This window comes from Acanthochromis polyacanthus, chromosome 4 (genome assembly GCF_021347895.1).
Source record: "Acanthochromis polyacanthus isolate Apoly-LR-REF ecotype Palm Island chromosome 4, KAUST_Apoly_ChrSc, whole genome shotgun sequence".
Taxonomy (NCBI): domain Eukaryota; kingdom Metazoa; phylum Chordata; class Actinopteri; family Pomacentridae; genus Acanthochromis; species Acanthochromis polyacanthus.
The window spans coordinates 33647715-33664382 of NC_067116.1; the positions used below are offsets into that span (position 1 = coordinate 33647715).

The 16668-nt window shown below is 41.3% G+C and overlaps 1 protein-coding gene across 4 annotated transcripts in view; it reads right to left on the reverse strand.

The window, feature by feature from the left end:
- Window positions 1-7201: 7201 nt before the first annotated feature.
- Window positions 7202-16668, reverse strand: part of nhsa (Nance-Horan syndrome a (congenital cataracts and dental anomalies)) — a 73487-nt gene continuing 64020 nt past the window's right edge. For all 4 annotated transcript variants that reach the window (XM_022200284.2, XM_051947038.1, XM_051947037.1 and 1 more), the window contains 3 exons: window positions 12190-15024; window positions 10743-10866; window positions 7202-10664 (listed from right to left, as the gene is read on the reverse strand). In XM_022200284.2, coding sequence (XP_022055976.2) covers window positions 10031-10664; window positions 10743-10866; window positions 12190-15024 — 3593 coding nt within the window. In that variant the 3' untranslated portion in view covers window positions 7202-10030. The remainder of the gene's footprint in view (window positions 10665-10742; window positions 10867-12189; window positions 15025-16668) is intronic.

The window sequence follows — 16668 nt, forward strand, 5'->3', positions numbered from 1 at the left end:
TTTGGATGTCTTTACTCCCTTTGTCCTCATTCTTCATATTCAAACAAAGATAAAAGTCATGTTGGGCTGGCATTTTCTTTTAAGTCCTCTGTAGTATCTACTGTACTGTCTGCAGAGCCACAGGGCAAACAGTGACACAAAGTCGGCTATACAGCACAAAGACAGCAAGAGATATCTGAAGTTAACCACCATCAAAGCTTGGAGGGCAATCCATCATGGTGGGATGTGGTGGAGCTGGCCTTAGATATTTTATTCTCAAACTGGGTTCAGTACACACATTACATTTGTGATGCATCCCACACATTTCTCTTGAGAACGAAAATACTGGATTTCTCCACCCACTACCACTCATGCCAAGCCATGCTGTCTCCCATGTTAATCGAGGTCAGGGTTCACGCTCATTCTGCCCTTTAATGCGTACCCACTTGGGATGCCAAAGAGTCCAAGGCTTTGTTTACCTTTAAAAAAAAAAAAAAAAAAAAAAAAATCTTCACTCACAGTCTGAACTCAGCTGACATGCACTGACGGAGAACAAGGCGTTTTTGTCATGGGCCCGTTTGACATTAGCCAGAGCAACAAAGGGAACTGACTGTGGAGCTGGAGCCTGACCATGAAAATGACAAAACACAGGAAGAAATGACATATTAGCAGCTGTGGCTAAGAGCTGTTATACAAAGAGGAACATGTTCTGACTAATTCAGATGTTTAAAAAAATATCACAGTCATAATACAAAGAGGCCTACTTTAAATTTATACTCAATTTGCATTGAATTACCCACTGGACATTCTGCTATGGATTCAGCTGAAGGACACCCTCTAGTGTTCAACAGCTCTCATACATTTTGCAGGGAGACCCTCACAGCCCACCTTGCTGCCTGACCCTGTACTGCCCGGCTCAGGGTCAACATTAAACCACATAATCACAAGAATCTTCAAGCACAGCAGTGATTGAGCTATACAAGGCTGCAGCTATTTGTAAGTCAGAATAATGCTCCAAATCTCTAAGGATGGCTAGAAAACAACAAACCATTAACATATGTCAGCTTATAATCATGCATTTGGTTTAAAAGACAATATCAGTGTGTTTTGGATGTGAAGTCTAATCCCTTGGTATATAAACTTGAATTTGCAATTAGTTCATGCACAAAATGTTGGATATATAGATATATTTTTCTAATTTTGCCACTATGAAAGCAAAGCCTAAATCTTTCAGCCAGGCTGTTGTAGGAAATGGCCCCATCTAATGGTGTAAAGCTAAAGCACACACTGCTTTTGGTTTTGTGACAAAATATGGTGATAATTTGTCTCGATTGTAACAAGATTAAAGTGTCGTGTTGATCCTATGCTGATGTCATGAGAAGCATAAAGTGGAAGACAAAATCTTTAGATACTTTACTGAAGTACAACTTGCAGTACAAGTCTGCCAAAATACTTTACTTCTGCATTAAAAGTGGCACTTGTGTTAAAGGAACCACCTATTATAAGCAAATGTACATTAGGCATAGAAAGCAAATATACATGATGTGGAAGAATGAACCTTGTGGCTCAGGTGGTAGAGTGGGTTGTTACCTGATTGCAAGGTTGGTGGTTCAATAACCCATCCCCTCCACATGTGAAAGTGTCCTTGGGCAAGACACCAATGCCATTGGTTTGTGAATGGGAAACATATAATGAAGTGCTTTGAGTACTACTAAGGTTGAAACTTGCTATGAAAGTGAAGAGCATTTACTGTTTTGCTGCTACAGTTTGTTGGGACACAACTAATTCTAACCATTTTTTGCACTGCAAGGGAGTTTCAAACAGTAGATCTTCCAAGTAGACACGGGGGAAATTTACATTACTGATACTCTGATTCCGACGCTCCTGAACGCAACTTCGTTGTCCGACTGCACCTGAATGCACCAATGAAGTTAGTTTGATCTTTTGCTTGTATTTCGTTTGGATTTGAAGAACCTTTGAAGACCTTTCCTGATGCCGGAGGAGAAGACGAGCAGCTTTGTACCTTTGCGTAAGAAGACTATGGCCGTTTCTCAATATGTAGCTGTCCATACTTGTTTTCTCAAGTTCTCATGCAACATCATCATGGAGGCTGCATCGGACCAGACGAGTGTGCATAGATATGAATCAGTAGATAGATACACATCTATGGCTGCAGCTCTCAGTGTACAGGAGGATTTTATTAGAGGAAGTCTGACACAGTCAAACTGAAACGGAGCTACAGCTCTGTGTCTTGTTTGTGGAAGATTTATTTTCAAAGGTACATGTGTGACCGTAATAATCCGTGCCAGAGCAGACCTCATTAGCACTTATGCTAGGTCGGCTAACTTCCGTTCTCTCCAGGGATGCTGTTGTCGGTAATGTAGCCAAAATATGGATTAATATTTCATTTGGGCTTGACAAAGACGAGAACAAAAATATTCAGAGCAAGTGGAGCAGCTAGCTAATGCTTATTACAGTTTAATTTACATTTTCAAAGTCACATTTTTGAAATCATGTAATTTTTCTGTAAAACAAATCACGGCTTTTATTTTGTCAGAGAACCCTGGAAACGTTGCTTGTCCGTAATTCTGCTAACTACTTCTTTAATCTTTAAAGCTGTTGTGTTTTTAGAGTCTCATGGATTGTTTTGATATTTAATAACCGAGTCCTGAAATAAAATTGCAGTTGTTGATTTCTGTCATTTAGTCTGGACCAAACAAATAACAGCAGCAGAAATCTCAAACGTCATTATGAGGAGTCTGGATTGAGGTTTCTCACTTGATAATGATCAAAACATGAAATTTATCAATCAATCAATCAATCAATCAATCAAAATTTATTTATAGAGCACTTTACATCACTCATGGTGACCAAAGTGCTTTCCAGTTAAAGTACGCAATGATATAGCTGTCTGTTGATGCCAAGCGTCCTGTATTCCTGGTGCTGCTTGACTTAGCAGCAGCATTTGATACAGTCGATCATTCTATTCTTTTGTCTCGCTTAAATAATTATGTTGGCATCCGTGGTACTGCACTCAAGTGGTTTGAGTCTTACCTGACCAACAGGACTTTTTCTGTTATGATTGGCAACTTTTCTTCCTCTGTTTCCTCTTTGTTTTGTGGAGTTCCCCAGGGCTCCATTTTGGGCCCTTCGCTATTTTCCCTTTATATGTTGCCACTAGGGTCAATTATAGCAAGGCATAATTTAACATTTGACTGTTACGCTGATGATTTACAGTTGTATTTACCGGTGTTCCCTAACAAAAGTGGTGCCCTTCAATCCCTCACAAACTGCATAAATGACATCAAGTCATGGCTGGGGAAAAATTTGCTCCATTTAAAGGAACATTCCACCAAAAATCCCTGGACATGCACCTAAAATGTTGGTTTAACTGAGTAATCCATCCAAAATCCTCAAAGAGACCTGAGGGGCTGGTTACAAGGAATATTCCCCCTAAAATCTCAACTAGGGCAGTATGTGTAGCAGCGACAACCGAAAGAGGTCCTCTCTGGGTGGAAGAACCACGTCCGAGTGGCAGCTCCTTTTCTGCTCTTACCTTACTCCCTAAACTCAAGTGCCACGGAGGACTCGAGTAGTTGACGTTTCCTGCTGCAACCTTCTCTTTTTCAGGTTTCTTCCACATTCGATCACTCCAGACCCGGTTGTTGTTGACGTTTTTGACCCTTTTTCTGAGTTTTGACCAATCCGAGAACATGAAGTACATCATCGCCATCGGCAGCGTAACCAGTGGAGGGAAAACCAGCCTCACCAACCGCCTGATCAAGAACCTGCCCAACTGCTGTGTGGTCCATCAGGATGACTTCTTCAAGCCCCAAGATCAAATTGAAGTTGGTGAAGATGGCTTTAAGCAGTACGATGCCATCACTGCTCTGGACATGGACGCCATGATGAGTACGATCTACACACTTGGACAAAATTGTTGGTACCCCTCAGTTAAAGAAGGAAAAACCCACAATTCTCACTGAAATCACTTGAAACTCACAAAAGTAACAATAAATAAAAATTTATTGAAAATTAAATAATCAAAAACAGCCATTACTTTTGAATTGTTGATTAACATAATTATTTAAAAAAACAAACTAATGAAACAGGCCTGGACAAAAATGATGGTACCTCTATAAAAGATTGAAAACTATTTGACCAGAGTGACATGATTAACTCAGGTGTGTCATTTAATTGACATCACAGGTGTTTCCAAACTCATAATCAGTCAGTCTGCCTATTTAAAGGGAGACAAGTAGTCACCCTGCTGTTTGGTGAAAAGGTGTGTACCACACTGAACATGGACAACAGAAAGCGAAGGAGAGAATTGTCCCAGGACATCCGAAAAAAAATTATAGACAAACATCTTAAAGGTAAAGGCTATAAGACCATCTCTAAACAGCTTGAAGTTTCTGTGACAACAGTGGCTCATATTATTCAGAAGTTCAAGACCCACGGGACAGTAGCCAACCTCCCTGGACGTGGCTGCAAGAGGAAAATTGATGACAAATTGAAGAGACGGATCGTTGGAATTGTATCCAAAGAGCCCAGAGCAACCTCCAAAGAAATTAAAGGTGAACTCCAAGGCCAAGGTACATCAGTGTCAGATCGCACCATTCGTCGTTGTTTGAGCCAAAGTGGACTTCATGGGAGACGACCAAGGAGGACACCACTGCTGAAAAAAACTCATAAAAAAGCCAGACTGGAATTTGCAAAAATGCATGTTGACAAGCCACAAAGCTTCTGGGAGAATGTCCTTTGGACAGATGAGACCAAACTGGAGCTTTTTGGTAAGGCACATCAACTCTGTGTTCATAGACTCAAAAACCAAGCATACGAAGAAAAGAACACTGTCCCTACGGTGAAACATGGAGGAGGCTCAGTAATGTTTTGGGGCTGCTTTGCTGCATCTGGCACAGGGTGTCTTGAAAGTGTGCAAGGTACGATGAAATCTGAAGACTATCAAGGCATTCTGGAGAGAAATGTGCTGCCTAGTGTCAGAAAGCTTGGTCTCAGTCGCAGGTCATGGGTCTTCCAACAGGACAACGATTCAAAACACACAGCCAAAAACACCCAAGAATGGCTGAGAGAAAAGCGTTGGACTATTCTAAAGTGGCCTTCTATGAGCCCAGATCTGAATCCCATTGAACATATGTGGAAGGAGCTGAAACATGCCATTTGGAGAAGACACCCATCAAACCTGAGACAACTGGAGCTGTTTGCTCATGAGGAGTGGGCCAAAATACCTGTTGACAGCTGCAGAACGCTCATTGACAAATACAGAAATCGTTTAATTGCAGTGATTGCCTCAAAAGGTTGTGCAACAAAATATTAAGTTATGGGTACCATCATTTTTGTCCAGCCCTATTTCATTAGTTTGTTTTTTTAAATAATTATGTTAATCAACAATTCAAAAGTGATGGCTGATTTTGATTATTTAATTTTCAATAAATTTTTATTTATTGTTACTTTTGTGAGTTTCAAGTGATTTCAGTGAGAATTGTGGGTTTTTCATTCTTTAACTGAGGGGTACCAACAATTTTGTCCACGTGTGTATAGAGTGCTACTTACTGTATTTTATTGTATTTGATTCAAGAACATGGAGTATTGTTGCTTTTTATTATTGTTCTCAGGTTTACTACTAAATGTATAGAGTGCTACTTACTGTATTTTAAAATTTACGTTACTGAACAGAATATTTAAGACTATTTTACCACAGATCAAGGGTACAGATTGTTGTTGTTCACTGTGTATTGGGTAGCACTCATTTTGATTTAGACTGATTAGTATACAGAACCCTGTGATGTTTCTGGTATACAGCTGAGAATTAGTGGCTAAAAGTAAAGAATATTGTTTCTTATTGTAGGTGTGATAATTGTCAGTAAACATTCTAAGAAGTGGAAATTGGAAGATTTGTATATACGTAGTGCTGTTCATGCACATTATTTGTCACTTAATTGCCCTCAGGATACTGTCGTTGAGCTTACTCGTTTTACATAACAGGCAGATGCTGCAGCTGATGATGCTGTAATTCACATAAACAAGGAAACAAGTCCATCATAATTTGAATGTTAACAGTCCAACATGAAAAGGTCATATACAGCTTTCCTATTGGGCTAAAGAGCCAAAAAAAAAAAAAAAACATGAAAAATACTTTGTAAAAGCGAGAGGTCAGTTGCAGCTTTCATTTTTTCTTACAACTTTTCGGTGCCCCCCCCAAAATATCTGTTGTACCCCCCTGTGCCCCCCATTAAAATTAATCTGGATCCACCCCTGATTTCAACAATAACAATGCACCATATTTTATACATTGATCATATGTTTGGTATGTAAAATCTTCTTAACCTCAAACAGTTTCTGGACATTTTTCTGCTCCTGTCCCATTTTTACCCAGTGTGGTCTCATTTTTCAATGCAGTACAAAATCCTGCACCTCTATGGAGACAGTACCAATATCGGCAAGGAGAGAACTCATACATGAAAGTTGAACTACTTTGATTACTTTGACTGCTCTACAAAAATTGCACAATCCTATGTGTCCAGAAAAAAGATACTGTTAGGATCTTATTTTATACCACTGCACACCAACTCTTGAAAGATCTTTCACCATGCTGTATGTATCTTCCAGCAACTCACTGACAATTTGCTGATCTGTATATGATTTTTGAACGATGTCGTATTTATTTTATTGGTGGACTTTATTTTTTTCTGCTTTTAATCGATGTCGTTGTCCTCAGGCTGCTCTGTATAAACACAGCCTGCAGTTCAGGAGACGAATCACAGAATTTTTGTCATGACTGATTGTTGCAGTTGAGCCATGCATGGCTTCTCAGTTGCACTGCAGAGCATAGAACTTTCAGGTTTTTTACAGCATCTGGTGCAAAAAGTATATTTTAAACAATTTTTTGAACAATTTTGATAAAATATTAAGCTTAGATTTGGCTATTTTACTGACAGAACCAAACACAAAACTTGAACATGCTTTGGAGGTTGACAGTTGACCTCACAGTTCCTGGCTCTGATGAAAGGTGTAATTTTGGTGCTTTTATTTTTTAAAGAAACATTCCTTTAAAATGTGGTTAATTTGTAGTTCAGTGGGTTAATATGCTAAGCAACTATAAAAAGTGCAATGCTTCTCTTTGAAATGCAGCAAACGAAATTTTTCTTCAAAATAACAGTTTTTACATGACAGGATTTAACATAATCACAGACCCAGAGAGTGATTTTCAAAGCAGTCACATTTATTTGTCTTTTTTATACACATGTGCTAAGCAGCCTGTTGTGCTAGCAGTTGGCTTCGATAGGATTTACTATGGGATTTCCACAACGCTTACTAAAAAATAAATACAAGACAAAGTGTTCCACAGCTCAAAAATATACAAAGGTTGGAAATTAATGTAAACTTTGAAAACATGTATTATTTTTTTTTTTTTACATAAGAAACAATTTAACATTTGGGACAATTCCAAAAAAGTTTTTGTATTTACAAATGTGTACAAAAAGAAAATCTGATAGCTACAGTACAGTATGTAGAGGTTGATCTGAAGACTGAATGAAATGCATCTAGTACCACGAGTCTTCTCGAGTGTTGGTTCGTGTTTTCAAGAATGTTTCAGTTAAGTAAACGAACGAGAGGAGAAAAACAATTCAATGCCACTAAGACGTACATGTTCTAGCCTTGGGCAGAAGCATCTACCGTATGTAGTTTCCTTCTAAAGCGAGTGTGAGAATATTACTCAAGGAAAAGCTGAACAGCTCCACGTAAGGATCTATAAATATCTCCAGGTACAGCAAGAGACAAATGAAACTTCACAAACATCACTGTATCAGTGCAAAAAAACAAACAAAAAAGTTGGAATGAAGGTTCACAGACTTAACTCAATGTGTACCCTGTTTTACTGGATGTCATTGCATTTGTACGGAGTGTCATTAAGGCCAAAATTACGTTGGTGTTGACAGAGTACCTACAGGGAAGAAGACTCTTCCACAAAGCAATATGGTTACATAGATTGTGTCAACTTTGCATAATGGTTGAGTACCATCACTCCAATAAAAACCATGTATATATAAAATTATTGTAAATATGTGGGACAAGAAAATCTGTCTCAGAGTGCCTAAGAGTTACAGCTAAAACCTCGTGTGTAGCTTATGTCTGTCCATGCCACTGTTTCAAGCCATTTATGATTTGCTTTCCTATTTGTCTCAGTGTCTCGAATACGATCTAAAATTTGCCTCTTATAAACAAAATAAGCATCTGAATAAACTATGTTATTAAAAATATCAGCAATTCATTGCAAACCTTCATGTTGAGGTTTTCATTATTATAAAGGTGTATCCAGATCAGGTGGGGGATTTTTCTGTGTCGGTTATAAAAATAAATACATTTAGATTGCTTTGCGACAGAAAATATGAAAGTCGTATTTTTGATGGGGGGGGAATAAAGACTGAGGAGCGTTTGGTACAAAATAGCAGCAAATGCCAAAATCCAGAGCTTCCTCTTTTCATCAAACCTGACTCCATATTTAAAAGAACATCCGCCATCAAAACTGGAAAAATCTCACAAAGAAAACGCTCAACTTGCTGAGGCCCGAGCTGCTTCGTCGCTTATTGTCTCCCGTTGAGTAAAATAAGGCATATTTGATCCTCCTGAGCACTTTCCACTTGCCTCTTTCAACAATTCATAAACACACCAAGTCAGCAAACCAGAAATGAACCTTGTTTAATTTCTCTTTAAACCTCCTTATTCGCTCTCAGATTTCACTGCCTCCAACTTTTTTGATCACTTTTTCATCTCCCCTGTTAACACCTGCTCCCTTCTCATCTCCAGAGATTGTCGAAGTTAGTTCTTGGCTTTGACATTTCCTGCCTCTAAATTACTTGTCTTATTTATTGCATGACAGTTTTAAAATGTTGTAGTAAGCTTTCTTTGATATTATTTACTATATGCTTCAAAAAGGAGAGATTAAAAGATACAAACACATCATATCAAATGCTGTTTACAAGTCATATGAATAGAAGGACCAAAGGTTCACATTTTATAGTTAGTCCTGATGTCTAGTTGGGGAGGGGAATCAAAAATAATTCAGTATAACTGGCTTGAAGAAATGTACAACATGTGTGTCTAATTGCATAGGTATTCACAGAATACATACAGTTCTTTTTCATAAGATACTAAAAATCTTGTACAAGTTTTTTTTTTTAAATTCTGGAGTAAAATCTGACAGCAGAACAGAGAGAATCAAACATGAGTATGTAGGGCTGAAGGAAGGCAACCAGCTGGGTTACATGGTTTTGGGAAAATGTGCCTTAAACTAACATTTAAAAAATGTTTTCTTAACTAATGCGCTTCCGTTGTGGAAATAAACTGGATTTGTTTCCATCCATCCTCTAAACACTACTTTATCCTCACTAGGGTCACGGGGGTGCTGGAGCCTATTCCAGCTGACTCGGGAGAAGGCAGGGGACACCCTGGACAGGTCGCCAGTCTGTCACAGGGCTACATATACAGACAAACAATCACACTCACATTCACACTTAAGGACAATTTAGAGTAGTCAATTAACCTCAGCATATTTTTTGACTGTGGGAGGAAGCCGGAGTGCCCGGAGAAAACCCACGCATGCACAGGGAGAACATGCAAACTCCATGCAGAAAGATTCCAGGCCCACCCCGGGATTCAAACCAGGGATCTTCTTGCTGCAAGGTGAAAGTGCTAACCACTACGTCACTGTGCAGCCCCTTTACTACAGTGTGCAGATGATAAATAATCTTGTTTCTAATTCCAACTGTTAATTTCATAAAGATATATATTTTTTAGAAATACATGTCATATAAAACAGGTAAAACTGCTGCCACAGAGTAATCAGAAAGAAAACAGTTTTAAAATTCATCCACAATCACTGAATTTATGACTTAACGTTTACCAAAATGTTTTATCTAAATTCACCTCATCAGTTCTCCTGCCTTCACCTCATCATATATATTATATTTCATTCTGGTCCATTTGTTTTTACTGTAAACTAATAAGCTTATTTCAGTTCTGCTCTGTTCTACGTGGAGCCCTGCGACGAGCGGTCGTCATGAGGGCTTCCATCTGAGTTCTCCGTCTCACCCTCGGAGATGGCCTGCATGGGCGCCGAGTACAACCGGCTGCGCATGCCGTAGCGGCTGCTGTTGGCTGGTGGGGGGATTCTGGAGCGTCCCTGCCTGGAGGAAGAAGATGTGAGGAAGGATTTCGGGGAGAAACTCTCAGAGTTGGCTTTGGGGTAAGGGCTGGACAGCTGCTCTGATCCTGACTGCTGCTGCTGCTGCTGCTGGGGGGAGGCAGACTCTTCAGGATGTCTGGGCGACTCCGTCAGAGACTCTCCGGGTGTTTTAGGAGTGACGGGGCTCTTGAGGATCTCTGTAGCCGACATGCGGTAGCTGGAGTCCGAGCGGCTTCCCTTTTTAAGAAGCAGCAGCTTGAACTCCTCGTTGGAGGTGCTGGACTTCTTTGCGTTCCTGTAGATGGGGCCGGAGACTCTCTGCAGGCCTGGTGGGGTGACGGTGGCAGTGGAGGGTGATGACAGCGACACCGGGGAGCTCACAGTGCTGCTGGGTGGTGTGTTTCCTGACGCAGCACCGAGTCGGTTCCTCACAACCACCTCAGCGGAGTCCTTCCTCCCCAACACTTTCCTTTTGGATCTGAGGATGATAAAGTTTATTAAAGAATCTTTGTAAACTCAGAGCGAACGCAAAGATGCTGCTCTAAAAAGCACTCACCTGTGTATCATAGCGAACAGATCCTCAGTGGTGCGAGCTTTGGTGGGTGACAGAAACACGCCGTCATCCTCTGACCTCGACTCATCATTCAGCGGAGACACTGCACTGTCACTGGGTGTGGAGTCTGTTAACGGAAGCACGTTCTATTACGCTACATGTTGTATATTCAGCCCCAGCTAGTGTACCATGTTACCCATCATTAATTGTTTTGGCTTAAAAGGTCATATACTTGTGAACTGGCTTAAACTGAATTCCAAGAGCCCAAAAAAAAATCTTAAATGAGCTTTTTTTGTACAACCAACAGACATTACAAGGATATCAAACAAAGAATAGAAGGTTTAAGAACCACCCAATATTTGATATTTTTACTTAACTAAAAAAATGATTTATCTACTATAAAAATGTTGAATTGGCCATCTGTTTTAAAACCGCTTGTGACTTTTTATGTGGCATATCTCTGTGTTTGAGTTCAGCTAAAAGAATGATTTCCATTCACACGCTGTGAAATTTGAATCATGTCAGTGAACTGATTGGAAATAGCAGATAAACTAGCATTATTGCTTTGTGGTTATATGCCTCCACCAACCAGTCAAATTGCAATTTACATGCATATTTGTCCAGACTTGACTTTTGTCATTTTGAGTATAGAACAACATAATTTCACTATTTCATCCTACTAGGTACTGTTTGAAATGTGGTCACAAGTGATGTATTAGTTCTTGAGTTCGTGACCTGAAACCTAACCTTGTGTCTAAAAACAGTGACCTTTGATAACCAAAATCTTATCAGTTCGTTGTTTCACTCGTGTATGAAATTTAAAGAAACTCCCTTCCAGATATCGGATCCATGATGAGGCATAAAAATAGAGATTTTTCCTGTTGACAGGCTAGAAACAATTGTTCTACACAGTTGACAAAATCTGTAATCCTGTGCATCAGCAATCAGCACCTTGTTACCATGAACGCTATTGTCTTTGCTGACTGGATAACCACACACAAAGTCAGCCTTAATATTGTGTTAGAAAATTTCAGGAATAAGCGCAAAAAGCAAAAGAAAAAGGGCACGAGAAAGAGTGTGACTAAGTATTATATAATTAAACCTGGCATTGTTTCAGAATTAGCTGTGAGCCTTAATCACATGTTGCACGAGTTCAATCAACGAATGATTTCCATTCTCAGATTGTCAAATGTGAATATTTTCAGTAGCCTGATGGAAAATAGGCAAGAAAAAAGATTAACTGGAATTTTGCCTTGTTGTTATTTGCCTCTGTCAATCAGTAAGGTTGCAGTTTATAAAACAGCATCACTTTAAACTGGCAAAACTGACAACAAAAAGCAAGAGAAAGTTTGCACAAGGAAGAGTGTAGCTGAGCAAAATGAAGCTGAACCCAGAACCGGGGGAGTCAGAAGTACAACATACATTAGTGATGAAGACATTAACTATGTACCTTTACTGAAATAATCCTCCGTCTCTGGTGTGGAATCCTCCTTGCCGTCCTGCGAGGCACTTTCGGCTGAAACACCTGATGAATCATTCTCCGCTTCTCTGCTGTCTTCATCACTGACTGGACCTACTAGCAAAGTTTCCAACTGGCTGTCAGTAGCAGGCACTTTATCAAGACTGTTGGAACTGCTGGGTGAACTGTGCAGAACAGAGGCAGGAGGACATGTTTCTTGTTCACACAGTTCGTTCTGTTGTAAAAGCTCTGATAGTGAGCCGAAGTCTCCAGAGCAGACGGATGTTTCTACTGCCTCTCTAAATGTTTCTCCTTCTTCAAGGACATCCTCACCCTTCTGCTCTAAACTTGGGTTTGACTGCAGTCTTTCGAAAGAAGCCTTTTTGTCCTGCTTGCTCCTCATTTCACTCTGACATGCTGCTTCTCCACTTACAAGCTCTTCGTTTGAGATAAACAACGATTCACACGAATTTTTTGAGGATGTGAGATGATTATGATGTGAGTTGTACATTAAGGGACTCTTGAGCTCTAAAGATTTACCACTTGAAAGTGTGCTCTGTAAGTTCACAGAGGGGTACTGGAGTCTGGAAACTGCTTTGTCATCATGATTTCCTGCCAGTTCCTTGCTAATGGGTCGGAGCTGTACTGAGTGTAGTACTGTCGGTGTAATGGCCAGGGGGTGGGTGCTGAATACATCTGAGCTTGGAGCTGCTACAGGTTTGGTTGACGCTGCAGCTCTTTGTTTGTTTTGCTGAAGGATTTGTATCTGGGTCCTGTAAGCTGAGGCCTTGTTGCTGACGCTCTGAAGGGCACTTAAGTCGAGGTGGGAGGGAGGGATGACCGGCAGCTCTAGATCTCTCTTCGAGGTTGCTCCCTCCCTGCAAGACGGCGACTGCAGTGACAGTGATGAAAGAGAGGACTTCCTCTCTGGGACTTTGGGCTTCCTTTTGCCGCTTGATGGCGACATCGGGCCAGGAAAGAAGGTGGAGGGAAATGAGGAGGTGGGTGTTTCTGACTGACTGGAGTAGCCGCTGGACGGGCTGGCCAGGCCTGCCAGTTTCTCCGGGGATGTCAGCTTGAAGTCTCCCTCCACTGATGGGAGTGATGGGGTGGTGGCTCTGGAGCCCGACTGGGACGTCTGGGACTCCGAGCTTTCCTGTGACTTGATGCATTCAATAACAGTCGTACCTGTTGCTGTGCTCGAGTTGGACAAGGATCGATAGGGATCACTGGATTTTAAATCATTCAGGAGCCAGAGGTCTGCGTAGTCTGACTGTACAATACCCTCATCCTTAAATGAATGTGCATCTGTGGAGCTTAAAATGCCTAAATCAGGGAGATCAGCTGAGCCTTCAACCCCCCAAATCACAAGAGGCTCTCTGACCAGTGAAGAGTTTTCCATGTGACCTGGAGAGCCGGACAAAACCAGCTGCATCTTCCTCTCTTTGGAAATCAGAGGAAGCTGCTGCCCGCATGTAATCTTTGGTTCTTTCTTGTCAGGGATGTTTCCCTCACTGCATATTTTTCTTAAGGAAGAACTCCTTTTAGGCGGAGACGGCTTCACCTTTGGTTTCTTTAAAGAGAGGCAGCGTCTCCCCAGAGTCATGTGACCACTTAAGTCAAACAGGCCACAGTCAGAGCCAGAGGGTGCATAGTTATAAGTGAAGCTTTTGCTACCTTTCAGACCGCAGTCAAAGTGCATGGAAGTGTAGTAACCTTCAGTGTCTACAGAGTAGTGTGAGACGGTGTCTGCTTTCTCTGATGGAGGTTTGTCAGAGTAGCTGCTCTCGCAGGTCGCCATGCTGGTGAAGCTGGGACAGCCCAGGCTGCTCTCGGCCTCCCTGCTTGGCTCAGGGCTGAAGTCCTGAGGACAAGGAGGCTCCGAGTGGGAGTAACCCCACTCCCCCTCAATGGGAGTGCTGACCTCTACTTCCTCTAATATGTCCATAGCTGTGGAGGAGAAGGAGCCGGCCCGCTGGGTCCTCAGGCCCTGATAAGGGTCCAGCATGAAGCTGGTCTGGTCATCATTAGTGTGAGTGGCAGCGTTGAGGGAGAGCTCAGAGTCACAGTGCGAGGAGCCGGTGAGTGGCGGAGATGCTGCAGGGGGGATTGTTTCCGATGTTTGGGATGGGCAGGTGGAGCTGCTGCCGCTCCAGTTCCCACTGGATGACTGGTGGTCGTCCTTATGGTCCATCTGGCCACCCAGCACCCCTGCAGCTGAGACAGAATGGACGGGGCTGCTGAAGGTGTCGGAACTAGACGAGATCTCACAGCTGCCCATGTCAGCCTTCCTGGGCAGCTGAGATCTGGTCCGCTCCATCCAGCTGCGCTCTGGACTGTCTGACAGCTGGCTGTACTTCAGACTCCCCCGCTGGTGTTCGGGCATGGCCTGGTCATCGGTGCTCTCTCCTTCATCCTTCAGAATTAGCTCTCTGGGTCCAGGCAGGAAGCTCTCAGCATTGAAGGGGGAAAGCTCCTCCTCATCGTCGCTGTCATTGTGTCCGTTGTCCAACATCCGGCTGCCGTCTCGGGGCAGACTACGGGAACGCAGGCGAGCTCCAATAGAGGCAGAGAACATGGCGTCGGCACTGTCTGGCAGTGAGGAGATGTTGCCTGCAGAATGGGAGAGGGAGAGGGAGACTCCCTGTCCTCTCTGGGCCCTGATCCTCCTCCGAGACGGTGCTCCTGAGATCAAAAACTCTTCTGTCTGGCAACCAGAGTCTCTGGTGCTGAGATGGCTGGCCAGCTCCTCGTTGGAAGGAGTGATATCTGGACTGGCATGAACTATCACTGTTCGCTCTCTGGAACCAGGAGAGTCATCAGAGTCTGTAAAGAAGAAAGAAGCACAAGGAGTGTAAGCCAAAGCAAATGCAGTTTACACACGAAACCTGAAATGAGCACACTTTGATGTGCTTTATACAGTGCTTCTTTCTGTGAGATTTATTTTTGGATTTTTTATTTGAGTCTTTATTTGAAAGGACAGTGAAGAAAGGCAGGGAACTGAGAGAGAGAGTAGGGGAATGACATCCAGCAAACAGTCTGGCTGGATGGAATCGAGCTGGTGATCTGCTACTCAGGACAAATGTACCAACCTATGCAGTGCTTTGAAGACTTGCAATTGTGTATTTGGGTGGGTTTACTGGATTTTTTAGGGGTTTAACTCTCTGAACCTCAAAATCTACCAGACGGTATGAAAGGCATGCTATCTTTAATTTTTTTAACACATAGCAGAGAGAATTCATGGATTCTCCATGTTCTTAGAGACTTTAACCAGTCATCAGTTCCATCAGAAAAGTAGACAAAATGTAAGCTTAGAATTGTGATCTATTATCAAAATTGTATCTTTTCCCCGAACAGGTCTCAATAAAAATTTTGGCAAATATAAACCCTTTGCACCAAATTTTGCAACAGACCCTGTAAAAAAAAAAAAAAATTCTATGGTCCTCAGTGCAACCAAGGAACCATTAGTGACTACGCTGCAATCGACAATCATGTGACAAAAATTCAAGGACTATTCAGTTGAACTGCAGGCTGTGCTTGTACAGTGCAGATCGGAATTGATGCCTGAATTTATTTACAGTTAAATAAAAAAAATATTTGTGTATTTTTGCTTTCCAGCTGATGCAAAAATAAGTGGAGATTGTTAATCTATCTAATACACATAGAACACAAATACATAGATATATAATAATAACAACAGATATCTAATAATTAGGTCCCACCTCGACCGGTCCTATGAGAAACCAATGCTTGCAAAAGGTTCCAAGTTTTGAATTGAACATGCACAAAACGGCATTGTGGGAATGGATACGCTGTCTCAGCTGCAGTCTGAATGAAAGTGATATGTTACAAATTCACGACAATGGGCGTCAAGGGCTTAAAAATGTAGTAGTAAAATATCTACAATATGCAGAATTATCATTTGCTTTTGTAATACTGTTAACACCTTTGAGTATCTGGAATATTTGTAAACATGTTTAATGCAGCCGTTCTCCAACAATCACAGAAACTGAACTTTTTTTTCCTATTTTTTAATGATTCATAGAATTTAACTCTGTCATACTACATAGAAGACATTTTTGTGGTCTTTGTACTCTAGTCATGCTTGTGTTGTTTTCATACAGGTGCAGGACTTTACATTGCAGTTAAAAATGAGCTTGCAGTGAGTAAGCAATAAATGGCCAGAAACAGCCAGAAATAAATTGGGGTTAATAGGTATAAGTTTAGATTTATACATTAAAGTTTCTTTGTTGCAAAAAAACAAACACTTAATAATCATTAAGTCATTTGTTATCTTATCTTCACCTTTTTCTGACATGCAGATCATGAAATATCCCCCAAAAAACCCAAAACTGTAACAAAGACACACTGAAAATATGCTTTCTATTAGTAGTTGATGTGTGTGTTTAAAAACTATATACACATAACGGCACTCAATTACGATTAGCACTCTTGTCATTGCGTTGAAAG